At 50.6% G+C, this 26577-nt stretch overlaps 1 protein-coding gene across 9 annotated transcripts in view; it reads right to left on the bottom strand.

The window, feature by feature from the left end:
- AKAP13 (A-kinase anchoring protein 13) overlaps positions 1-26577 on the bottom strand; it is a 252783-nt gene that overhangs the window by 12555 nt on the left and 213651 nt on the right. For 7 of the 9 annotated variants that reach the window (XM_054694745.1, XM_054694744.1, XM_054694741.1 and 4 more), the window contains 10 exons: positions 22425-22599; positions 13057-13124; positions 11710-11776; positions 8508-8643; positions 6759-6871; positions 6045-6197; positions 5324-5574; positions 2726-2851; positions 2495-2612; positions 1494-1742 (listed from right to left, as the gene is read on the bottom strand). In XM_054694745.1, the coding sequence (XP_054550720.1) occupies positions 1494-1742; positions 2495-2612; positions 2726-2851; positions 5324-5574; positions 6045-6197; positions 6759-6871; positions 8508-8643; positions 11710-11776; positions 13057-13124; positions 22425-22599 (1456 nt within the window). The remainder of the gene's footprint in view (positions 1-1493; positions 1743-2494; positions 2613-2725; positions 2852-5323; positions 5575-6044; positions 6198-6758; positions 6872-8507; positions 8644-11709; positions 11777-13056; positions 13125-22424; positions 22600-26577) is intronic. The other 2 variants (XM_054694743.1, XM_054694742.1) reach the window with 2 other exon arrangements.

A 26577-nucleotide genomic window follows, 5' to 3' on the forward strand; every position in this document is an offset into this window, starting at 1 on the left:
GCCCCACGGTACTGGCCGTTCTGGGGGGAGCTCAAGGGTGACATGACTCGGCACTGGCTCCCTCGCTGCCGGAGGCTCTCGGGCCTGAAAACCGACCGCTCTGCCACTGGCTGGACCACAGCTTCATTCCCACAGCTGGAATCTGTTAGTTTTCATTCTGGGAATGAATAAACTGCTGTGCAAAGGAAGAATAAAGAGCCGGCTCCGGGCAACGGCAGCTCTAGGAAATTCAGGTCTTCTCAAGAGAGGACCTGCCCTCTGGACGGTGTCCAAGGGCCGTGTGGAAAGAGGCAGCGGGACGTGCGGGACCCCAGGGGCGTCAGGGCTGGGGGGAGAAGCCCAGGGATCGTGGCGGAGCAGGGGGACTCGTGGCCGCCTACTTGTGGGAGGGCAGAGGGCCCTGTGCCCTTCCCCTTCACAGGCCCTCCTCAGCTCAGCCCAGAGCAGCGCTTCACTGACGCACGGCCACAGGGACGCTCTGTTCCTGTGTTCCCCAGTCGTCACACTAAAAACCAACCGAATCCATCCATTTCCTGCTCAAAACCCTCCATGCGAACCCACTCTTTGCCCCACCGTCCGCTCCTGCCTGGGGCCTCAAGGGTCCTGCTGGGGGTCCGTGCTCCCCGCTGCCTCCTGCTGCCAGGCCAGCGCGGAGGCTCTGGGGGACACCCCGCACCGCCCCGCAGACACCCGCTCCCTCTCCTCGTCCTTCTGGGCTCCCAAGCTACCGCCCCCCCCCCCCACCCATCCTGGCCCCATCCTGCCACCAGGGGGCTGCCCCACACGTCTCAGGTCCCGTGACAAGGCCCGCGAGGACTGGCCCTGGGGACAGCAGCCGTCTGGGTGCGACGTGGGAGGAGCCGCTCCAGGCTGGTGTGAGGCCAGTGCCCGCCCCCCGGCCTGAGGAAACCACTGATGAAGCCATTTCACAGGAACTGCTCCTGCGCAGATGAAATGGCCGTGCATGGAGGAATGAAACCTCTCACTCTTCCCGTGGCGCAGCCTACCACAGAACCAAGTGGAAAATGAGCGTCTTTCATGATCTCTTTCGCTTTAGAGAAAGATACAAATATAAAATTTGCCTGGCATCGAGTGAGCTTGAACGTCCATTTCTCTAAAGTCCTAGAAGCTGCAACACTCTAGCCTCTTCCGAAACAAATGACGACGACGAATCCCTCAGGCTTGAGACGGACGCGCTTCTCTCCTTGCAGAGAGCCCTCACCCCACTGCTGACGCGCGGGGCACACGCCTTCCACGGCAGCTGGCCTCTGCGTCTCAATCTCACCCTGTGCTTTTTAAAAATCGCTTCTCCCTGACGGCATCATTTCCATGTCACCTTACTGTTTTCCACGTGCCTTTCTGAGCTACCCCGAGCCAGGCCCTTCTGACCCGAGACGGCAGTGGTGCGCCGGGGGGCCGCGCGTGGGGCGCTGGGGAGCTGCTGGCCGGGACGCGGGGTGCGGCCTGCTCTCCGCACGCAGAGTGCGCCTCACCTTTCAACCTTCCCGCCGCATTCTTCAGAAACACACTCCCGTCCCGCACCAGCTTCTTCCGTTTCAAATCCTCCTTCGCAAACATCTGGCCGCTCTTCATCCTCATGATCGACTTGCTGTCTGTCTTCGTATAAATCTCATTGAGACGCACTTTCTTCTCGTAACTCGCCACTTTGCTGTCCACAGCCCCAATCACATCCTTCACCAGGCTCAGCGACTGAGCCAGATCTTCCTCCTCTGCCTCATTGTCTGAAAAGGGAAAAGCAGTTGTTTATTTATTTTTTGAAAATTACATTTCTTTTTATTTTATATATATATATTTTAATAAAGATTTATTTATTTATATAAGAACTGGGGTACAGGCCAGATGCGTGGGAGAGTGAGAGGATTCACCAGAGACAGAGTGGGGAACAGAACAGGCAGACTGACGGAATACACTGCTGAGGGGAGCAGCGGGTGCGACAGGAGAGGTCTGCCGCGCCATGTGGAACTCTCCCTGGGCAGCCAGGAATCGAACCCATGCTGCAGAGGCTGCGGGCAGCTTCACAGCGCTGCGCTCAACCGCTTGCGCCACCAGGGGAGGCCCTGTTTCATGTACATCATTTTAAATTTTTGTACAATGTGTACATTTTCACCTTTGCTATACACACAGCAGTTCTGTTTAAACAGACTCTTTCAGACCGGGGAGGAAGGAGGGGGTCCTACCTTCTTTTTCCAGATCATCAATGCCCTTGGGGGAGTGAAGCAAAGATGTCAAAGGCCATGGGCCTGTCCCTGCTCTGATACAATTAACTCCAAAGAATGCTAGTTGTTGGACCTCCCCTGGTGGCACAGGTGGTTGAGCGCTGTGCTGTGAAGCTGCCCGCAGCCTCTGCAGCGCCGGTTCGATCCCAGCCGGCTGGCGAGGGTCATACGTGGCGCGGCAGACCTCTCCTGTCGTGCCCGCTGCTCCCCTCAGCAGTGTATTTCGTCAGTCTGCCTGTGCGTGGTCTGAGACTCACCTTTGGTGCACTGCAGTATTCTTTGGAACAGAACTGGGTACTTGGTGATCCTTTGGGTTACAAGCAAAATACACTCGGGGATTCCAAGCCTCCTGACGACTGAGCTGCTCATCTTCTTCTGCAAAGGAGCAAAGGAAAGGTGTCAACTGCCTGGGGAAGAAGGTGCTAGCGAATGCTGATGGTGTTGCTCTGGGCCACAAGGGGATATGGCGTTCATGTCAGCCCCTTTACCTTCACAAAGGCCTGGAAGCGCTTATCCTTGTTGTAAAGGTCTTTGAAGTAGTTCACGGACTGGTTGTGCTGTCCACAGAACTTGCCGTACGTCGTCTTCAGGCGCTCTGCGTTCTCCCCTGAAAACTGCAGACAACGGGCCCGAGTTAAGCTGTGAGCCAGGGCACTAGATTCACATTACCCTTCTGCACGGTTCCCAGCCCCCCTGTAAAACCCAAGCGCACGTCCTCATAGCCCCCTGAAAGATCAAAATGGTGCAGCAGTGTTGGAAAACAGTCTGGCAGTTCCTCAAAAAGCCAAAGATGAAGTCGCCATGTGACCCAGCAATTCTACTCCTGGACATAAAAACATATCCACACAGAAACTTGTATGTGAATATTCATAAGAGTATTAATCACAACAGACCCAAAGTGGAAATAAACCACGATATTCATCAAAGGATAAATGGATAAAATGTGAGTGGTGGAGTATTAGTCAGCTGTGAAAAGGAATAAAATACCGATAGACGCCACAATACTCATCAGTCTTGAAAACATCATTCTGATTGGAAAAAGCCAGTCACCGAGGGTTACAAAAGGCTTTGTTCACTTGTACAAAATGTCCAGACAGGCAACTCCACAGTGAAAGAAAATAGATTAGTGGTTGCCAGGGCTGGGGCAGTTGGGAGGGTGATAAAAAAGCTCTCAAATGGGGCTGCTGCACAGCCTCATGAATATACTAAAAGCTACTAAGAATTGCGTACTTGAAATGGCGGATTGCGTGGCATGTGAATCATGTAACAATAAAGCTGTTTTATACACATATAGTTAAAAACAAACACAAAATATGAGCATACAACTGCGTTCTAATTCCCATTGGTCATAAACATAGTAATAAAACAAGGCGAATCACTGAAAGTTTTTCACAAAATATTCAGTCTTAAAAATCTCACCTTGATAACAAATCAGACACCAGAAGCAGCTGTTATTACCTAAGCATCTGTTTATCCTATTAGTCTCAGGCCAGCAAGCCTAACAGTCTGGCCCTAAATCACCCCCAAATGAGTGTCATCTCTTGGGTTCACCTGCAGGCACCTGGGGTAAAACGAGGCGTCCCTGTATGTGCTGCTTGCGACACCCACTAAGCGTCAATTTTCACTGCACTCAACAGCCCGGCAAGCAATACCGATCCGCCCTTCCTAGAAGTCTTGATGAAAAGGTTCAGGGTGCTTTTCTGTTCCCTCTACTGACAGAGAAGCTGGGCAGGAGAGCTAAGTGGTTGGCTAGCATCAGAAAGGTCGTGTTCTCGAAGGGCGACTCTAGCTCCAGACACCAGGGGCTGCGAGCGTAACACCCCCATCTACGGTCTTACTAGTGGTGCCATGGACAGCACAGGCCCGGGCCAGGGGCGACTGCCAGGGCAGAGGCAGAGAGCGGGAGAAGCAGCCTTTCCTCACACCTGACCACTGCCACCTCCAGGCTTGACTCTGCCGGGCCCCAGGCCACAGCACCCCCAAGTGCTGACTTCCGCTCCTGTAACACGAGCTGATGAGGCACAGAGGTCTATGCCACAGTCACTTTGGGACTCGCTGGTGCTCAGTGGGTGCGCGTAAATACTTGAAAAATGAATGATGGATGAATGAACGAGGTGAGGGGCACCAGCTCCAGAACACAAGGAAAGGACAACATTTCCATTTTTCTAGCAAACTTACCAGTGACTGTCTGCCTCAACACTGAAGCAGAGATTTGCCTGGGAAACGGAGTGTTTTTTTTCTCTTTTGGGGGACAGATTTGATGGTATGCCCTCAGTCAAAATTATAGTTGTGATTTTTTTTTCCCCAAAAAGAATGTTTTAAAAAGAAACCATAGGGCCTCCCCGGTGGCGCAGAGGTTGAGCACTGGGTTGCGAAGCTGCCTGCAGCCTCCGTGGTGCCGGTTCAATCCCCGGCTGCTCCCCGGCCACCGGAGGAGGGTCCCGCATGGCGCGCAGACCTCTCCTGCCGCCCGCTGCTCCCCTCGGCAGTGTACTTCGGTCCTTCTGCCTGCTCTGCTCCCCGCTCTGGCTCTGGTGAATTCTCTCACCCTCCCGCGCTTCTGACTGTACCCAGTGCTTGTATAAATCAATCAATCAATCTTGTATAAATAAATAAATAAATCTTTAAAAAAAAAAAAAAGAAACCATAAAAATGGTCCACGACAAAGACATCTGAATCAACATTTGAGTCCAACTGTTTCTGGACTAACCCACACACCATGCTGTGATGAAAACGCCAGCAATAAGATCATATTTTGGGAAGTAATTCACAGAGAGCTGCTTATTCAATTTTCTATACTCAAGCGGTTCGAGATAAATATGTTCCTTTTGATTTCAGGCATAGGGGTGAGACTTCCAACAAACACTTGCAATTCCTTCGGCTATACTGTTCCTGCAGGCGGCATATAAACCGTCTTGGGGAGAGAAACCGCACGAGGGCAGACGCCTGCTGTCCACACTCAGGGGACACTGTGGCCCCGTGGGCGTAAACAGCTGCCGCTGCTCACGTTGCAAGCGATGGGCCGAGACGTGAACACGCCACTCTGGAGCCCCAACCTTCACTTTCCCCACCACCCCGATGCTCACCTGGTTGACAAGCACATCCCCCATCCTCTTGATGAGGAAGTTCTTCTCACTTTTATCCACCAGCGATTCCTTCTTCCGCTCCAGGATCCTCTGGAAGAACTGGCTGTGGATGCTGATCAGCTCCTCCAGGCAGGGGAACAGCTTCTCCACCGTCTGCTGCTCAAAGAGCAGGTCGGTCATCATGCCCCGGCTGTACACGTCGCTCATGATCTTCAGCGTGCGGATGTGGTGCAGCTCCGTCTGCATCAGCTCTGAGGAGGACAAAGCTGCTCACTGGCGTCTCCTTCAAACACCACCTGTCGCTGCTAAGAGCCCAGTGTGGGCTGAAGCCCCGCGGGTCCCACACAGACCTCGCCGGGCCAGGGGCTGGCCCTTCCCTGCAAGCACTTTCACCTCATTCCTCTGATTTCCACTACTCTTAAATGCTGGTTTTCAGGGGCCTTACAACCTTTCATATTTACTGTGCTCCGACTTCCTAGAGATGGCGATTGCTTGGTCTCGCTTCTAGAGGAGCAGAGGACTACACTGCACGTAAGCACTCACATTAAGTACAACATTCAACAAAACTGAAGCGAAAAGGACAGAAACATGATGTCTCCACACGGCAATGTTTTATAGAAAGTCTGTGAGGAGGCTCATCCTTGAAAATTGACGTCCCACTGCCCAACACATCAACAGCTAAGAAGGCAGGACCCCGCGGGCGGGCAGAGCAGGGCCTCACCATAGAGCACCTCTTGTCGTTTGACCACCTCCTTCTTCTGCTGTTTCAGGAACTTGCTGTCCACGATTCGGCTCCAGGACTCTGCTTCTAGCTGCTTCGATTCCATCTCAAAGTCTCCCATTAGCTGTCCTTCATTCATGTCTGTACCTACTCCTCAAAATACAAAAAATGAGCATCAGAACCGTGGGTCAGTGACCTCTGAGACAGCTCCACCAGTCTAAGAAGCCAAGCCCTTCCTCAGGGTGCTGGTTAATTCTGTCAGACACAAACCCCCTGCGTTTCCACAGGACATGGCCACAGAGAACATGTGCCAGTATTAGAAAAGCAGCAACTGTTGAATGACCTATACTCGGGACTTGGTGACGACTGATAAAAATTTCACCTCGATCAAACATGGTCAAGACGTGACTCCGACATGAAGAAGGAACTAGTAACCTTACATGCCAAGAGCCAGAAGTGAATGGACGGAAGTTTGGGGCAAGAACAAGCACTGCAGCAGGGCACGACCCCAGCCAATCAGTGGCTTCCTTCAGCAGTTAGCTGACAGCGGGTACGTCTGGACCAACTCATTTTAACACAAATGATGCCCTCAGAGAGCTTAGAGAACCTTCGCAAGAGGAAGGGTGGGCAGGCCCTTATTATTCCATTCACAATGTCCAGGGAGTGACACATCCCTACAGATGCATGAACAAGGCCAGGCCCCGCTGCTCTTACCCTCATCAGTGAGCGATTCTGTTGACTCATTGACCTTGCTGATTTTATTTAGTGAGTCTGTTGAATGAGACAGGAATTTCCAGGTGTTTGACATGTTCTCATCAGTGCCAACTCTGGAGACAAAACACATACACCATCAAATACGTTCCGATGCGCTGTGTTCTGCACTAAAATGAGGGCTTACTGACAGCTGGCTGTAAGTACTACAGAGGCTGAACACACGTTCTCTTGTCAGGTTCCCAGTAACACGTAACACAAACTGTTAATGCAGGGTGGAGGTGATTAACACCCCTGCAAACTTGAACTTTCTGAGCCCCGGGATTTTTTTTTTTTTTAAATGACAGGTAGTCAGGGAAGCTCTCTTCTCTCTGGTGCACACATTACATCAGAAATTTCTGCTTGAAACACTGTCTAGCCACTCCATCAGTTTTCCCCATTCCCTAAATAAAGACTGAGCATTCATATTAAACTGCATTCTTTGGACTGACTTAACCTTGACTCATCATCACAGAACAAATGTTGACACAAAAGCAAGCAAGACTCACTTAAAACTTCAAATTTTACTCGAAGGCTAACTTTTACAGTCATTATGCAAACAAACTGTGCTAACAGCTTTGAAAAGAAGGCCTTTGGATATTGAAAATACAAAGACAGGGCCTCCCCGGTGGCGTAGCGGGTTGAGTGCAGCGCTGTGAAGCTGAACGCAGCCTCTGCAGCACGGGTTCGATCCCGGGCCGGCCAGGGAGATTCCCACATGGCGCAGCAGACCTCTCCTGTCTCCCCGCTGCTCCCCTCAGCAGTGTATTTCAGTCATTCTGCTTGTTCTGCTCCCTGCTCTGTCTCTGGTGAATCCTCTCACCCTCCCACGCTTCTGGCCTGCACCCCAGCTATTGTATAAATAATAATAAAAAACAAAATACAAAGACAAAACAAAGTAAAAATACCTGAAGCTTTTCTTTTCATTTTTTCTTTTTTTTTCGTTTTTTTTAGGAAAAGCACACACTAGTCAGCAGAGTTTAGAAAATATGACAAAAGGAGGCTTTGCATTCTGTAGTTAAGGCCTCTCTCTCTCTCCAAGGAGGTGCAAGAGGGGCTTTGAGTCCTATATCTGAGATGACTTCTTAATCCAGTAGCAAGACAGGCATCTTGTCCAAAACAGCCAGTAACATCACAATCAGCCTGTGCCAGCCTCTGACATGGGGCCTGACCAGCCAGGGCCACAGCAGCTTAAAAGGATCACGGAGGAATTCAACACAGAGGTGAGTGGGAGCCTCACAGTAATAACCAACCCCCTAATCTCTCCCATGAAACCAATGTAAGAGTTGAGGGAAGGATGGAAAACAGATTTTGAAAGGAACAACAATAAAAAAAATACCAGGTTCACCTGCACCCAAAAAAAAAAAAAAAAATTGTGCCATCTGCAAATAGAAGTGGTCACTACCAAAGATCCTACTGGCACTTCTTATTCTCATCTAAAAAAGCAGAACTGTTAGAACGCAGGCTCTTTAAAAGCAGGGCCAGCCACGTACAGAGTCCAAGGATAACCTGCCCAGGGGGAAGGGACACCTCCGTTAGGACTGGCGGCCATGTTGGCATGGAAACGTGAGCTTGTGCTCTTCCTGGTGTTGCTCACTGTACCATGACTGGTTAATTTCATGTGTTTGGGGCGGGGGGGTCTTTTAGTCAAATGACACAGTTCCGTGCCCTGTCACCCAGATGGGAACTGGGCTGTCTTCAGATCCCACTTACCCAGCGATGTTCTGAATGGAGACACTTTTGGAGAGGGAGACACTTTGCTGAGACCGTCTACTGGCAAACAGCGTGGTGGCAGTGGTCTCGTCGGGCAGGAGGACCGCGGAGCGGGGGCGCTCCTTGGGCTGGGAGGCTGTGAAGGCAGAGAGCATACCGGCTAAGCATCACTTCTCACAGCCCTGGTTCTGACTCACTTACAGACGCCACATGGGAGACAACTCTCACTTGACTTGCCCAGGGAGTGGGGATGGTGCAGAAATGCCACAGCACCAATCTGGGAGGGTCTACAGACACTGCAAGCACCCACACCCTCTGACCCAGTAAGTCCAGCTTAGGGTATGTTCATTTCGCGAGACATACCTGCATCTGTTAGAATGACATCTGTCCCAAGTTACCCCATGCAATATTGTTGGTTAAAGTGGAAGATTAGAAGACTCAAGGGAGGAGCAAAAGATCAGCAATAATGGTGTATCATAGACCGAATCCTATTGTAGCTTTAAAAAAATGAGGATTTTCTCCACAAACTGATACAGGTCTCCAAGTAAGGGGAGGGGAGAAAAGGAGCCAAGCCAAGCGCATGACAGATTCTCTTTGAAACTTAAAGAAATCTCGATCCAAATTGGTATTTTAATAAAGAAATTTTGGGAAGAAAAAAAAATTATGAACAAAGAATAGTCGTCTGTGGGCTAGGATGGTGCTTAGGCAGTGAGGGTAAAGAATTGTATGAAAATATTCTACATTTAAAATTTCAAGCTATTTCAAAACAAGATTGAAAGAACTTTTGGGATAAAAGGAACCTCAGAGACAACTAAGGCACTTTTCTCTGGGAGTGAAGCACTCTCAGGTGCTCACCAGACGTGCGAGTCACTGCCCGCCCAGGCCTCTGGGCTGGGACCGAGTCCACACGTTGCATACACTGCCCACGGGCCCTCGGCACGCTGAGAACACAGGTCTGACCAGTTCCTTCCCTTTACCGATGAGGTCTCAGACACGTGTTTGATGTCACGTAGCTAATTTGTTCTCACACTGTTTCTCCTTAACGTGACCCAAGAGGGAACTGCAGGCCTGACTTAGCACCGAAGCGGTTACACTGGCATTTTCTTTGGTAAGTGGATGCATGCCCCAGACACGAGCTGCACCGTCCGTCCGTCCGTCCGTCCGTCCCCAGCCAAGTCCAGAGCTAGGACTTTCCAGTATTTCAGGGAGCCTGTAATTTAGTACAAATTAACCCCACTGTTGACTGCCAATTCCAGTTCCATGGAGTTGATACCGGGATGCACCAGAGCACGTCATGCTACGACACAGCAGACGCTCGCTGCCAGCAGCGCATGAGGAGCGGGCATGGGGCGCGGACCCGCAGAGCCTGGGCTCACCCTCGGGCTCAGAAGGAAGTCGGGGAGCAGATGAAGCCCGGGGCAGGAAGGAACGCTTGGGCTAGAAGAATGGTAAGGACATGGGTAGGTCAGAGAGAAAAGGGAACCTTCTAGTGGGGGGAAGTGTATGAACGGAGGCAGCAATAACCTTGGAGTACTGATGTGAGAAGGAGCGAAACAGAAGAGGCGCACGCGGAGGATGCGTCTGGCGACCAGTGGGAAGCCTGGGGCGACAGACTGGAGTCACGGATGCACAGCCCTGAGAGTCGTGAGGAACCGCTTTATCCAGCAGCAGCACAAGGCGGGGATAAAATCAGCTTTGCCTTGTTTGACACGGATCCTTATGCCCCTCAGATGAATGTGGCTTCATCTCCAGGCCTCGTTCCTTACTTGCGATGGGAGCAGCAAAAACTAACACTGACGGGGCCACAGTCGGTCTGATCCTTCAGTCTGACTCCCGCCCTGACGCTGTCCTCATCCTGCTCCACAGGAGCAAACGCAGCACGGGGCTAACAGTTCACACCTCCGTGACGCGGTGGAGTGGGGGCCCAGACCACACCCCGGGCTCCTAAGCACCGAAGGTGACAAAGCTGGAAGAACAATACTTTTTCTCATGGGGCAGCGGTAATTTGTCCACAAAGAATGAGGCATGAAACAGGTATTTACCCAAAAAAACAGGTATTTACTTTATCTGATTTGTGAAATAAGGGATAATATCAGAGCAAAGAAGTTAAGGACGATGAGACACGTGCGCGATGCTGGCGTGGGCCGGACGGCAGACGGACGTGGGTCTGGGTCCAGTGTAAGTCATGGGCACACAAAGATCGCCGTGACCAGCTTCCGCATCTAAGCGGGACTCACGAGCTCCTGCAGGGACTGGCGTGGACATTCTGCTGCTGTCTGGAAGGCCCCAGAGAAATTACGGTTTCAAGTTTGCGTGTGTGTCAGAATCACATGGAAGAGCGAGGAAAACACAGGTCACTGGGCTTCACCCCTGTGGTTTCTGCTTTAGCAGGTTGGGGGAGGGCCCAAGAATTTGTGCTTCTAAATGATTTAGGAATCAGACCTTGGAAAAACACTGCTGCAGGCAAAGTCTCATACGGGTTTCCACTGACTGACTACGAGGCTCTGAGGCATGCTTTATGGGGAGTGGAGAAACCTTAGGGATCCTGGGGGCACTGACCAGTAAAGTGGTAGATGCTCATGAAGGAATCCCACAGGACAGCCTCAAACAGCAGCTTACGTTTAACAACAATGCCACACTCCCAACACCCGGAGGCGGGAAAGAGCAGACGGGACAGGAGTCAGTCACCGTCTGACTTAAATTCAACACACATGACAATGAGTATTTTCAAACACAGGCACATGGCTAAAGCCACAGCAGATCAGAAAGACACACACAGAAAACACCGAGCAGGCACGGAAGAGGGAGAGGAGCGAGATGAAGAATGCTAGGGGGGGCCATGAAGTAAGCCGAGGGGAGCCTCCCACAGGTGGGCAGTGGCGGTGTGCGGGCGTGTGAGTCAGGTAACTCCAGCGTCACCTGAGGTCCCTGGGCAAAATGCACTATGGTCTGAGGCGGAACTGGGAGATGTGCAGGGTCACGTGCTTGGACACACTGGGCCAAGGTGCTGCCTCTTAAGCAAAAACGCAACTCCAGAACCCCCCAAAGAGGGCTTGACGGGCTAGGTTTGTAGTCAGTGAACCCGTAGCCTTCTCGAGCTGACCCCAGAATGGGCATTCCCACCTCGATGAAGGATGCAGAGGAGCAGCGCAAATGCATGCATGTCTAGTCCTGCCCCGGGGAGGCGGGCCGAGCCACTTACTCTTGTTTCTCATAATGACCGTGGGCAGCGATGACGTGTCCTGCGCCTGGAGGCTCCCTTTGGGCTGCTGAAAGAAAGAAGAGAAATACATGAAGTCCCTATTTATGATTTACCTTCTACCTTAACTAGGAAGAGAGCCAGTTGCTCCTACTCGCCGGCTCTGGTCCTCACCGCGGGGCCTCAGCAACATGGGTCCCCACCCTGACACCCCCGCGGGACCTCAGGACAGTGGACCTCAGGACAGGACAGCTCGTTTCACAGCAGCAGCATGTCCTGTTAAGAGTTCAAGACACCAATGCGATAGGCCCAGCAAAGCGGGCGGAGAAGGATGGGACACGTGGAGCTGCCCATCCCGTCTCAATCTGCAGCCACTCGGCTCACAGCCGCTGGCCATCCAGCCCCATGGGAGTGGAAGCCAGTCGCCTGGCCAGGAGCGAGGGCCTGATGGATGAACCACAGTCCTGCTTCGAGGCTGCAGGGCGAGCGTGGCACCTACATTCCAGTGGGGAGCACGGCCCACACGGGGACGCAGGTGCAGAGCTAGTCCTCTGTGCCCCGGGCCAGTGCTGCTGAGTGTGGACCTCAGGCCAGGCCAGCACACACAGCAGCAGCATCGGGAATTCGGCAAAATGCAAGTTCCTGGCCCCAACCTAGAATCCGAACCCAGTAGGCTGTCTTCGAACAGCCTCAAGGTGATTCTGAGCTGGAGGCCACAGCACTGGACAAGTGTGTGCGTTAGTGAGGCGCCCACGGCACGCTGAGCAGCTGGAGAGCGTCCTCTGACAAGGAACAAAGACAAGCACACGGGCTGCTGGAGGGGCCCCCCAAAGAGCCCACCTCCGCCGGCGGCCCGCGTGCTCAGGCCAGGCCCGCCAGACAACGGGCATGTCCTGCCTCTGCCCCGGGCTCAGGGCCACCTGTATGCATCCCATGGAGGAAAGCGCAGACTGGGGACCGACTGTGCCTGACCGGACACTCCCCGGCTCCAAGCCCATCTCCACTAGGGGGACTCCCGGCCCCAGATGAAGAGGCCAAGGTGTGAAAAGTAAAGTGGGTCTTGGACACAGTGAGGAAACCCCTTCAACAGCACCACAGAGGTGCTCAGCCACAGAGGGCAGCCATCTGACGCGGAGAAGTCCTGAGGCACTTCGTTTTCTCCAAGGCTCCAATTCCCAAGTTAAGATCGTCGCTCACATTGCAGAGAAAACAATTTTGGTTCTTTTGGTCTCAAAGCTTATACCAGGTGATCATAAAATCAGCAAAAACCACAACCGCAGCTCTCACTTCCAAAGACTTTTACAGCTTAACCCCTTTTTTTTAACCCTTCTTTTAACCGGAGCATCTTACCTTCATTTTGACCTTTGCACAGGAGGCCAGATTTTCCCGACAGCCTTTGTGGACAAAAGCACTGCAACCTGAAAAGAAGCAAACCCAAGGGAGGTCAAGAGAGCAAACAGAGCCGGCAGTCGACCCCGCGGGCAGCCCACGGGTCTCCTGGTCAAGTGACGCGCGCCTGAATGTGACTCTGACGGCTGCACAGACTGCAGGCCTCCGCTAGGAAGCGCCTGTGATGTCACTTGGAGGAGGAGAAACAAGAGCAGATGCGATTTCCGATTAACAGAAACTAGAAGTCTGGAACTCGGGCAGGAAGCGGAGCGGCTACTAAACTAAAAGTAAAAGTATCTGCGCCCATCCCAGTCAGCTGTGAGTGCAAGTCAGACAAGCGCGAAGGCCAGGTCCTGCTGCGAAGTGCAGCGGGAATCCCAACGTCCTCCTCTTTGCGTCTTCCTACATGTGGGACCTGGACGACCTCGAGCTTTCCAAAACCCACCTGCGTCAAGGAAGGTCGTAGAACTGCCCAGAGCACTTTGGGAAGCCTGACTGGAGAGGGCGGGAGACCCCCCCCCTCCCCCACCCCGAGAGGAAGCAGAGACCAGTTTGCCAAGAACGCTCAGGTCTTGCTGCTCACTGGGGTGAAGGGTCAGCCCTCGGCGCCCCGAAAGGGTCAGTGCACCCCGGCTGCTGTGCGGCCACAGACCAGACCTGTGCCGGGCCGCCAGAGGTGAAGCAGCAGCTGACAGGAGAGCTGGCTGTGGGGACAGGGTCAGCCTTCATCTGGCAGTGACAGGGAGTGGGGTGGCCCGGGGCGACGCCAGAAGGTGACGGGCAGAATCCTAGCCCCAAGGTCTCCCCACCCCCTTCCTCAACAGCGCAATGCCGCCTGCGTCACAGGTCTCTTCCACAACGCCACCTATCACATCGCACTGTGGTTGCTTCATGGGTTTCTCCTTCACTGACGCCTCCAGGGCAGGGCCCACTCCGCCCACTGAGAATCTTCCACCAAGTCTAGCACAGTCCTGAGTCATGGTGCCCGTGCACATGTCCACCTCAGGCCCGTCATCTGCCGGCGTCTATTTTATGCTAAGTCAAGCGCCCAACCCTGGATGACATGCGAACTATCAACTTGTTAACACTGGAAGGGATGCAAGAAGAGCATCACCCTGAATCTGATTTAGGCGCTTGCTCTACGAGCAAACAAGACTCTATGCAAATCCCCCCTCCAGAAGCCTCGGTTCCTCATCTATAGAATGAAAGGAGGGGCCCTATCCCCCCCCACTCCTCGGTCTGGGGTTCAGCAAGACATTTCTGGCTCCTTTTCTTGCAAGGATAACTTTTCAAAGTAGATTCTGCTGAACTGTTTCTAACCTTCATGCTGCAGAAGCGGTTTTCACTTTAAATTGTCTGAGTCATCACCAGGACAGACCCGAGTGAGCACATGTCAGGAGGACTTGGTCATCAACGGCTCTGCCTGGAGGAACACGGCTGGAGGCTCCCCTACAAATGAAGCCTCCAGAAGCACTCTGCTTTTGTCAACAGGATGTCCTAGACCTGGACCAGCTGTAGTCCTGGGCTGGGGTGAGGCTTCGATTTTCGTTCCTGGGCAGACCCTTGTCTCCTGCCTAGCCCCCTCCACCCCACGTGAACAGTCACTGTCTGGTAGTGCTTCGACTCTAATAAACAAAAAGAGACATTCACGTTCACTCACAAAAGCAGCATGGGAAAAGGTTCTCCTGGAAAAGATTCCCAAGGAAACCAAGCAGGGGAGAAGCCCGAAGGTCTGATCCCAGTCCCAGCTGCTGCAGCCATTGCTTTCCCCTCCAGGAGCCGACCAGGCTGTGCGGGAGCCACCCTCCCCGCCACTTTTACGGGATGCTCAGGGCCATGTGCACCTAAGCTGTGAAGCTGCTGTAGAAGGTACAGCGGGAAAGAGGTCACAGACCCCCGAATATTAATGCCAGGGTTTCTCAGCAACACCCTTCCCAGGCCCTACCAGGGCTTTGCAGAGAGACCCCTGGGGAGTGAGTAACTCATTCTATGAGCAAACGGAAACATTTTAAGCATGTTTTTCTTAGGAACTGGAAACCACTGGCCCTCATTAATGTGTCTGGCTCTTTGATAAAGAAGTAACAGAAAGAAGTAGAATCACAAATGGAATCCCCATAAACCGCTGTGATGCCAAGGCCCTGTGGCCTTCTGCGCAACATGGAACTCATGCCCCAGGGTCTGAACGCCAGTGACTTGCGACTGAAGACTTGAGGCCCCGCTAGCCACTGGTCTTCCAGACCTTCCAGAAGGAAGAATTCCTTCTGGCCTTCCAGAAGGAGTCAATGAGGTAAGAGGTGGGCCCGACCACTTGTTTCTATAGATTTGTATTCGAAACCTTTTGCCTTCTTGCTTCCCCCTAAATCTCCAATGGCTCCCCCTCATCTTAAAGGCAAAACTCGAACTTCTTAGTTTGGAAAGGCCTGTTGTCGTGGCCCCTTATTCTGCCCACCCACTGGACCGAGATGCTGGACCCACAGGACAAAAAGCCTGACAAAGGAATGGAGGCTCTTTATTCAGTTCCTAGAACAACTGGATGTCCCTTCCTATCCCCAGCAGAACCCGTACCCCAGAAAGGGCTGGCTCCCTCTCCGTTCATGCAGCCCCCCAGGGCCCAGAGCACCCCCGCCCCCCACCGCCTGTCTTTCACAAGTCCCTGCTCAGCTGGAGTCTTTCAAATCTGTCTTGTCTAATCCCACCCCCCTTCCAGGCCTGGCGAGGTGAGGGCCGCCCGCTGTAGGGGGGCGCGACTCCCTTTTTTACGCACAGCCCGATGCGACAGACGCTCCCGCACAAGGACGCTGAGGCGAAGTTTCTATGAGAGAAATTGGAAATAACCCGAAAGATGCAGTGGTGGAGCAGATTCTCCGTGTCTGTAAAGAGATGCCGCAGGAGCGAGCCGTCAGCGACCCAGACCCATCTGTTCAGCAGGCTGAGCCCCAGAGGTACCATCTACATGAACTAAAATGAGGATGAAACACTATCTGAGATGAGATGCCAGAGCCTGGACTAGATACACCGAACTCACAATTATTTATTATTGGGGAGGCAGGACGAGCAGGGGGATCAACAGGGAAACAGGAATTCACCGTTACCTATAATGGTTAATAACATGAAACATTTCATCTAAAGCAACATGACAAAAAAGTTGCTTTTTTAATTTCATCTTCAGCGGTGGGTACATAAAAGCCTGTCGTGTTATCCATGCACTACTTTGCATTAATGTTTTTAAAAGAACCATCCCACAAAGTTCTAATGTCCTTCCAAGTTTTTTGAAATCCCTCAGAAACATTTCCTTGTCCTTGAAAAAAGCCAATCACACCCGTGATAAACTAAAAACACTTTTCAGTTAGATTTCACTGTCTCATATTCCAGTTACAAAAACGCATCTTCTTGCTTTCCTGAAGATCAGTAATAATTCAGGCACCGGTGCCCATCAGCAGAGGCGGTGGACCTGCCGGAGAACCGGCCAGTAATCCTGACCTACGGAAGTGACCAAGCGGACTGTGGGCAGATCTTGGCCCAAGCTGCATTCCACCTCCTATTCCTTTCTCCCCCATAGCTGCGTCGCCCCATAGAGAATTAGGCCATGGTGATTTTTGAGGGGGTGGGGATTATCACCTCAAACAGATGTTAATAGTAACCAAGGTCTCAGGCCAATGTTTGAAAGTGAAAAAACAATTCCAATCGATGAATCAGAAAAGCAGAAATAATTTTTTAAACATGCCTTTCTAGTAAGCAACTTATCACAGAAAATTTGCTTTTTAATTAACATGTCCCCAAACCCACAAGCCAGCTGAACTTTACAATACGGCCACAAGTCTTCATGGTAAACAGCTCGGACGAACGTCTGCTCAACAAGCTCAAGTGTGGACGTGAAAACGCTCCGCTTTTCATCCAGTCGGCCTGGACCGGGGTCACAGCATTGGGGTGTGTGGGGGTGATTAGAAGCTTCAGCCCCACTGACATCAGCCCAAGTCATGCGGTTGAAACGTAATGCTCTGTTATGGAAAACAGCCAGTTATCAAGAACATGAGGACTGAACCAATCTAGCACATTTGCAAGCTCCTCTGCCACAAACCATACCACATCATCAGGGAGAGCAACAACTGGCCTGCCTTTTTTTTTTTTTAAAAAAAAAAAAAAAGATTTCCGAACAGCAGAAAGCAAGCACTATCCACTACGTTTTCATTTTTCAGAGGTCTTTAAAAAGTCTCAGCACAGTGGCTTATGGGAACAGAGCCGACCCCTAATTAGATTCCTCTGACCTTAAAAACAAACAGCTCAACCTTCAACTGACATCAGCCCAAGACACGAGGTTAAAAACGTACAAGGAGGCATCGGGCAACACAACATGAAGCGAACTTGTCTGACGGGCGCTCCCGTGGGTGGCTGCTGTCTGAACCCCTGCCTCCAGCCACCACCGCCTGCAGCTCTTAGGGGCCGTTTCTCAGCACGGAAAGCAGGCGACCTGCCTGAGAGACGAGCTTAGAGGCCTCGCGCCAGCCGGGCTCTCCTCACAGAGGGTGAAGTTCTAAGGCTTCACAGAGTCACCGAACGGCGTGACTGGGGAAGCGAGGGCCCGAATCCCCAGCCCCGCGAGGCGGTGGGAGGGAGGAGCCTCCCCAGGCTTCAGTCCACGGTCACTGCCGAGTAGGCTGCAGAGCTCTGCCCACTAGAAACACCCCGGAGCAGCAGAACAGACCTGGGGGAAATTCTCAGGTCCTCCTCAAGGAGGCAGGTTGACAAGTCACCTAAGGGCAGAAAGGTGCCACTTCTCCCTCTCGTTTCACGTTTAACCGAGGAAACAAAACACGCTGAAGCGCGAGCACTTTAGAAATACATGTTCCACAATTCTTTCTGCAACTGCTCGTTTAAAATCTTTGGGCAGTGTGAGGTGCTGCCTATTGTGACCGACAGAGCCGACATACAACAGGCGTGTGTGATATTCGTCGTGGCTGGTGTAATAACCACAGTTCGATGCACAGAAGCAGAGGGAAGCCACAAAAAAAAAAAAGAGCCAATCGTCTTAGCTGGGGCCTCCTAAGAGCAGCTTTCTGGAGAACCCTGAGCAGCAGAAGGCAACAAGCTGCGCGGGCTCTGCTGGAGTAAGAACCGACTCCCGATGCAGAGCCCTTCCTTCACCTTCATCTCCTCTAAACAACAAACTTCCTTTCTTCAATCAGCCATATGTACTTCGCTCTCTCATATAAGCAATCCACTCTAAATGCCAGAAAACTGTTTATCTAGAGAGCTGCTTTTCCAGATAAAATCCAAAGCGAAACCCAACCATCACACACACATGCTCAACTCATCTTACCTACTTAGACAGCAGCTGGTCCACTTGTTTATTTTGTTTAATCAAGAGAAACAACCTACCACAAAAGTGCTCAGAAGCTGCTAACACAACAGAAAATAAATCAACAATAATCCCGGGATCGTTTTACATCTGTTTAAAGCAAACAAAACCACTGGCAAAATCCCAAAGCCCAAACATAACAGATTCTTTACCCTGAAGAACTCCACCACGTGTTCCCAAGGCCAAATTATTTGTGGGATCTGGAAAGAACAGTTGATTATTCAGGGGAAGCTTTCTGTGCCTGCCGAAGAAAGGAAAGGAAAGAGAGTCCTTCCCCAATAAAGTAACCTAACCCTAAGGCACAGTAGGGTTTTTGGTGGTGGAGAAGGGGTTCAGGGAGGGGAGAGATGGAGGCCAGGTTTTTACTAAGTTAAATCACTTTGAACTAGGCCTGCCGGGGGCGTCAGTCTTTCCTTCCACTGCTTTGCTTCCCTTTCCTGGGCTCAGACCGCAAGGAACTCTGTGGGTTCTGCCCCTGCGGCTTCCTGTGTAAGAGCAAGAACGTTTCCACAGGTGCCTCCAGACTCCGCCTTCACCCACGATTATTTCAGACTGTCCAGGTGTGCTCCAGTGCAGTCAGGACAGTGACTTGTCTTAAAAGACCCTGTCCTGCTGACTACCTGCAGAGAAGCCACACTAACGTGACTGAGGACACTGGGGAGACAGGTACGAGTCAACACCAGCCTTCGTGACACAGCACCGCGATGGCCTCTGGCTGTTCTTTCTAAACCAAGACTCAGACCTGGCTGAGCAACTGGTTGGTGGCCTGAGGCTCCCGGGGTCAGCAAATTGGGTTATGCTAGACGGAAAAAGGGAAGCTAGGAGCTCAGAGATTTCCCAGGAGGCAAGGGAGTAACTGGAGGTCACCACATTTTCTGAGACTCCTGAGGAAGCTCCTGAAGAGGAGAAGGGATGCAGGAAGAGAAGAGATCCTAAGTCCCCAAATTACTCAAATTTTCCACTTCCTTTAAGATAGCAGATGGTGCTTCATGCACACACACATCACTGCAGGCTGCTCTGCAGGAAGCTGGCGAGAATCAGCCATTACTTTTGTCCCTCTGGGGAGATGACTACATGTTGTTCCTTGGCTTTCAAGCCTTGCCTTTTCCCCATCTTTTTATAAATGGCAGGCAGCACGGTCACACGCAAACCTTCAAGTCACTATGAAGCGCTGAGCCTACCTCAACACCAGCTCTGGAGCTGGGTGCAAAGCTGTGGCTGCAGCGGGGAGCACTAGGTTTCTGTGGGGGGTGCCATGAATATTAGGGTAGCAATCAGGCCAGCCTGTCAAACAATTTTTGTTGTGCGATTCAGTTTAAATTTCAAAAACATTAATTATTTTTCCTTTTTTTTTTTTTTTTTGGCTGAGCAGGTAACAACCAGTTGGTGACAGGTCAAGCTAACCATAAATGAAGGGCTGCTGGCAGCGGATATCAGGACACTCCCACCTGGAAATGGCCCCTCCAGACAGGAGACTCTTGTGATGACACGTGGCCTCCACACCCATGAAATGATTTGTTTCCAAATCACGGAGCAGGCTCCGTGCTCCTTGGGTGACCTAATATTAAAATGCACAAGTTAAACCAAAAAGTCCCGCCCTATGAATAAACGCGGTTAGCGTGCAACAAGCAGCCCATCTGCTCTTTTACTGGTTTTCCACGTTTAAGAGGTCTTAAATGAAATAAAACATTTTTACGTTTTAGGTAATCAAATATGAAAAATATTTAGTATAGATTTTAGAGCTAAATTTTTAACATTTACTTTTAAAATCACTGAGGACCAAGAAGCTTTTTCTGAGGGATCCAAAGGTGAGGATGAGCAGGACACATGCGCCTCACACACCTCACAGCGCCTGCCTGGCTTCTGTGCCGTTCTGAGTACCGCGTGGGCTGCTCTGCATCCCTGGACCATGCCCGTCTCCAAAGGCATCCCAGAACCCCTCTCCGGAAGAAACTCTGGCACACGGGATATGTGACAGGAACAGCACAGCAATCCAACAGGCTGTGGGGCCCGAGCTGTGCTTCATCAGGAAGGGTGTCTAGTGAAATTATTTCTATTTACGTTTAACAGGAAGCGGGAGCAAAGAAGCGAAAGTGGGCTGAGGATGCCTACATTGAAGAAATGCATTCTCCTGCATCACCGTGGATATTTTTGCTATCTGACAAATAACAAACCAGTTGCAGGCTTAGTTCTTAGTCTTTAAAGTCTAGTGTAGACTAAGACAGACTACAGTCAAGGAGGGCAAAAATCTGATTTTTTTAAACCTAGAAATAATGTATCGATAAGATACCTGTGTCAGTATAAGATGGAACCGATACTGACGTAAACGAGACAGCTTTTTCCAATAGGAACTAACTGAAAAGTTGTCTGGAGCTGGTTATGACAAGTGTTGTCACCTACTCACTGTAACAATAAACCAACGGTCCTTCAACTTAATGGACTCTAGATTCGGTGGGTCTTCAGAAAGGATTTCCACCTCTTTCATCCCTAAACCTGCTTATAATGTCTCACGTCACAATTCAGAACTGAGATTGTGGGGATCAACCGTCCGGTTTCTCGTCAGCCTGGCATTATCAGAACTGCTTCAGCCTTTGTCAAGCGGACACTTTTCCAGCAATAATTCTGCTCTTTGTCTAGTAAATTCTTGAATCAAATACCAACATACTTTGCTCTTTCACTGGAGACCAGCTGACAAATCATCAGAAAAACCTTTGAAAGTATCAGTGAATCAGTTTACATGTAGTTTTAACACATACAAATGCTATATAAGTATGTTCTTCAAAAATTCACCAACAGAAGCATAACATAAAATCTTGGTACACTCAACTTCTTCCTCCTAATGTTGTTCTTCAATTGTCAATGGTTGGGTGTACATCTTTCTAGACAGTCTTTTATATTTACATAAACAATTACTAGTTACTTATTTGCTTACTATAAGTGGGGATCTCACACACAGCTCTACGAAGGTCTTTCTCCTCCCAATAGATCTGCAAGTGATCTCAGCAGACCTGCGGCTCTAGCTCAGCACCTGGTCTGTGGGCTGAATTCCTATCCCATTTCTGGGACTGGAGTTTCAGTGAGGCACAGACATGCCCCTTCTTTATGTGTAGTCTAGGGCTGCTTTGGTGTTGGAAGGGCAGAGCCGATGAGTCACAAGTGAGATCTGACGGCCCATAGTCTAACGTAGTCGGGACTCCTTGCTTTAAAGGGCATGATGCTTCCTGACCCTTGCTTATTCTTTTTAGCATGGAGCCCAATGTCCCCTCAAATGACATTTTATTTGATTGATGGATGCTTAGGTATCTCGTCATTTTTCTGCACCATGAATATTGCTGCAGTGAGTAAGCACTGACCTCAAGTCATCAAGATTTCCAAGATAATCACTCGCACTCTCCTTACTAAAGCCAACAGAAGTCACCTTCCTCCTTTACAACAAGTATAACTCAGAACAAAGCACCGAGGCTGCAGCACACTAAGATGCTTGAAAAATTATGATGGGTATGAGCTCTTTGTAGGTACCGGTCAAGGATGTCATTTTTTGTTAAACACACCCCCTGTGAGCAAGCCACCCAAGGTGGTTTTCCGCTGGTCAAGAACAGGTCAGCACGGAACACCTATTTGCACGAAGTGCCTCCCTGGCCGTCACCATGACCTGACCCTGGCAGGCGGTTCAAGCATATTCATATTCTCTCAGTACCAAGGGGAGCACATACAACCCAACACTGGGTGGGCAGCTTTTGGGTCTGGGGCTGCAAGACTATATTGATGCTAATGCAGATTTTTGGAAAAGGCAGTGGATTAGGGACAAAGAACAGGGTCTTTGAAACCGAGGCGACCTGAAATAACGCACAGGCGCTATGTTACAGGTATAGCGATGGTTTCTTCCACGATACTTAAAGACATTTAAAAGGCTGCTTCTCCACATACATGGGGGCCGGGTAGGGCTGGGCTGGCAGGAGGCCCCACTACTCACTCGCACAGGCGTAGGCATCTTTGTTGGTAAAAGGCTTCATGCACTGGCTGCAGCTGACCGGACCCACCGTGGGGACGGAGCTGAAAGCGTGCCCATTCAGAGTCTTCTTGTCCTTCTCCTTCTCTTTAGAATCTTTCTCCTTCTCTTTGATTTTATCTTTTTCTTTTTCCTTTTCCTGCCGAAGGAAAGAATCGGTGTTAACTGAACCGCAGAAGACCTTCCCTCACCTGCGCACCCAATGGCATGTGCCAAAAGCGATTGGCAAATGTTCTGGGTATAAGTCAGGGTCGCTTGTCTTTGACTCTTTTTTTTTTTGGTGAAGTTGTGAGCAATCAAGCTACATTAGAAAGCCCCTGTGAAGACTGGCAGGCTACATCGTTCTGTAGCGGCTTATTCATACCCACATGCCCAGCGTCCAACACTAGAAGAGGCTTCTGGTGCTGGGGGAGAAGGGTCTGGGGTGGCCATGACTCCCCCCAGTGACCCAAAGCATGACCCACACAGGAGGCAGCAGAGAGCTTTTGGCCAGTGGCCGGCAGGGAGCAGGGCAGTGAGTTCTGGAACTAGGTGAGGGCCAGGAAAGCAGACAGGGCAGCAAGAGGAATTATCTGAGGTTGCTCTGACTTCTCACATCCACTGCACATCCTGAGCAAGGGCGCCTTTCTGATGTATTCTCCCTCACTCCAGCCAGAAACAGCAATCATGCCCCACACAGACGTTTTGTTTTATTAACCACATCTGCAAAAGTTCATGGCTACTCGCTTTGGACCAGCTTTCAAACTGGGGGAGGTGGAACTAAAAGCCTGAGAACTTAAAAGAAGCAATGATGAGCTAGACTTTAGGGAAAAACCTAGAGCAGCCAGGGGCAATTAAGGATGTGGGGACCAGGGTAGGACAGCGTGCCCCAGGTCCTTCAGAGAGATTATTAGGCATAGCCCTCGCTGGTTCATCAGTGCCAGTGGAACATTTTCCTTTCAAACCAACTTGGACCATTAACTACAATTCACAGAGGCTGGAAGAACACATTCATAGCAGTTGTCATGACCGCTAACTTCCGAGTAATGGGTACCCCAAATGTAGCGGTCGCGACAATTTCCAAATGCCTTCCACTCTGAATCCACACCTTCCGCATATGCTATTTCATCTGACTCAGTAACTCTGAAGTGGGTGGGTGGGCAGCACGCTGAGAAGACAAAACTGTGCAGGTACCATGTGCCACATGCTGTCACAAACAGCTCACATGTCACCACCACCCAGTCAGGTTCAGTGCTAGTTTTTATCTCCAGTTTAAATCCTAAGGCTCAGAGATGTTTAGTAAGAGTCGTGGTCCTGCGCCAATAACTGCACAAGCTGGAACTAGATCCTGACCTGACCGAAGTTAAAGCTTGGCTCCCAGCCGGGGAGGCTGTTGACTCACAAAAGCTCACACAGCAAATGGGCAAGTCACATTCAGGACAGGGTTCACTGACTGCTCCCCACTACTCACTGAAATGGTGGCTCTCAGTCCAGATTCATGGAAAGCCCTTTGCTAACAGCACACATACAGTAAAAGTCTAAGAGCCAAACTGCTACATTTTAGATGGAAAAAATGAGGAGGGAGGAATATAAATTACCTCACTTCACAAAACAGGAAACTGCTGAGAGAAAATGAGCAACTGCTAAAGGATGCAAAACTGTAACAGATAATAACAAAAACTGAGTCTTCTCAATTTCTTTCTTGTAACTAAATTCTGCTGAAAGCTTCTCCCCCCCCCTTTTTTTAAGATTTATTTATTTATTTATACAAGCACTGGGTACAGTCAGAAGTGCGGGAGGGTGAGAGGATTCACCAGAGCCAGAGCGGGGAGCAGAACAGACAGACTGACTAAATACACTGCTGAGGGGAGCAGAGGGCACGGCAGGAGAGGTCTGTCACGCTATTTGGGACCATTCCTGCTGGCCGGGGATCGAACCGGCACTGCAGAGGCTGTGGGCAGCTTCACAGCCCAGTGCTCACCCACTGTGCCACCAGGGGAGGCCCTGAAAGCTTCTTTAAGCATAAAATGTGAGCTGAAAAGCATCTGACTTTGCTCAAGTAAGCTAGAGCTTGCCCCAAGGGTTAGAAGAAAGAACTGTCTGTGTCCAGTGCTCAAGGCCAGCACCGGCCGGCTCCCAAAATCAAGCACCTCCGCATCCAGACGCGTCTTCCCAGCACCACCACAACACAGGCGCATGCCCCCTTCCGAGCTGGTCCGAATCTAGAGCTGCAGAGAAGCTGGGCGCTTACCTCCCCATGCTTTGGTCCTATAAATTTCACTGTGATGAGGGGCACTTCAGGGAAGCGACCCCACATTACCGACATGGCGCGACCCCCACGCCAGGAAGCATGCGCTCAGAGAAAGGGGGGCGCATGCCCCTAAGAGCCAAACTCTTAGGCCCCGCGCAGCAGCTACCAGCTGCCCTGAGAGAAATCACCTTAAGCGGAAGCCAAGACAGACTGGTTGACAAAGGGAAGAAGGGAGGGCCAGACCGCAGTTTCCTCAAAGCTAGCCTTAACTATTTGCATGCTGCTGGTAAAAGCGACAAAGACACCGGAAGCACCGGAAGTGAGCCAAGGGAATGCCCCAAGGGCAGGCTGTGTGGACAGCTCCTCTGCCAGGAACCCTGGTAAGGAGGGAGGACAAGTTGTTGTTTTTTTGTTTTTTTTTTTATTTTACTTTTTTAATTTTATGTAATTCTTACATCATTTTTCATTTTTTGCACAATGTATGCATTTTCATTTTGGTTATATTCCCCATATAATCGCATCCCCCCCTTATTTTGACCCTAGTCCTTCCTTTCCCACCCCGCCCCAAGTGTGTCTCTGGTTTATAGCTGCTTATTGATTTTGTTTTTTCCTTATTATAATTAGTCTTTGTCCTGGTCCCTTATTTAGGTTTTCTAGATTCCTGCTATGAGTGAGACCATCTGGTATTTTTCTTTTTCTTTCTGACTTATTTCGCTGAGCATGATCCCTTCCAGCTCCATCCATGTTGCTGCAAACTGCATGTGTTTATCTTTTTTGAATGCTGAGTAATATTCCATGGTGTATATGGACCACATCTTCTTTTTTTTTTTTTTTTTTAACATTTATTTATTTATTTATACAAGCACTGGGTACAGTCAGAAGCGCGGGAGGGCGAGAGAATTCACCAGAGCCAGAACTGGGAGCAGAGCAGGCAGAAGGACCGAAGGACACTGCTGAGGGGAGCAGCGGGCGGCAGGAGAGGTCTGCGCGCCATGCGGGACCCTCCTCCGGGGGCCGGGGAGCAGCCGGGGATCGAACCGGCGCTGCAGAGGCTGCGGGCAGCTTCGCAACCCAGCGCTCAACCGCTGCACCACCAGGGGAGGCCCTGGACCACATCTTCTTGATCCAGTCATCTATTTTTGGGCATTTGGGTTGTTTCCAAAGCTTAGCTATTGTAAATAGTGCTGCTATAAACATAGGGGTGCAGGTGCCCTTTGGAATTGATGTTTCTGTGTCCTTTGGGTAAATACCTAGAAGTGGAATTGCTGGATCATATGGAAGCGCTATCTTTAGTAGGTCAAGAAATCTCCACACAGGGAGGACAAGTTTTTTAAAGACACCATTCTTTAAGGAACCCTTCTACTTGAAAACTGAGTCCTCACTTTATAAAAAGCTGCAAGTTTTCTAAGAAAAATATTCAGTGAAGTTACTTGTGGTGATTGGTTGTTTTCTGAAGTCTGACTTTCGTAAGCTTAACAGCAGCCAAAAATGCTCTATCTGTGGGCAGGGGAAACAGAAGCAAACAGTCTTTAAAGGGAAAGAGTCAGGTAACAGCTGCACTAGGATACTACCAAGGAAGAGGATTTCCACTTTCTAGACTGGCCTTGTAGACAGCTATTAGGAAAAAATTACAGAGCACTCCAGACAGCATGCAACACGCTGGGATCAAGCAAATGTCATGTGTAGATCTTTAGTCAGAAATGAGACAGGACTGCACTTAACCCTGACTCAAGCCTTTGCAAGTAACTCCCTACTTACTTGCAAGTAACTTCCTTTGAAAGGCTAAGGGTAGATAGAGTTCTTCCTGCACAGACCACAGAGCTGGGAGCTCAATGTCATCCTGAAGCTATGGAGCAGCAGAGCAGGTGGGCAGAAATGTAACTCTTG

This window comes from Talpa occidentalis, unplaced genomic scaffold (assembly GCF_014898055.3).
Source record: "Talpa occidentalis isolate TD23 unplaced genomic scaffold, MPIMG_talOcc4v2.1 talOcc4.14, whole genome shotgun sequence".
Classification (NCBI taxonomy): Eukaryota; Metazoa; Chordata; class Mammalia; order Eulipotyphla; family Talpidae; genus Talpa; species Talpa occidentalis.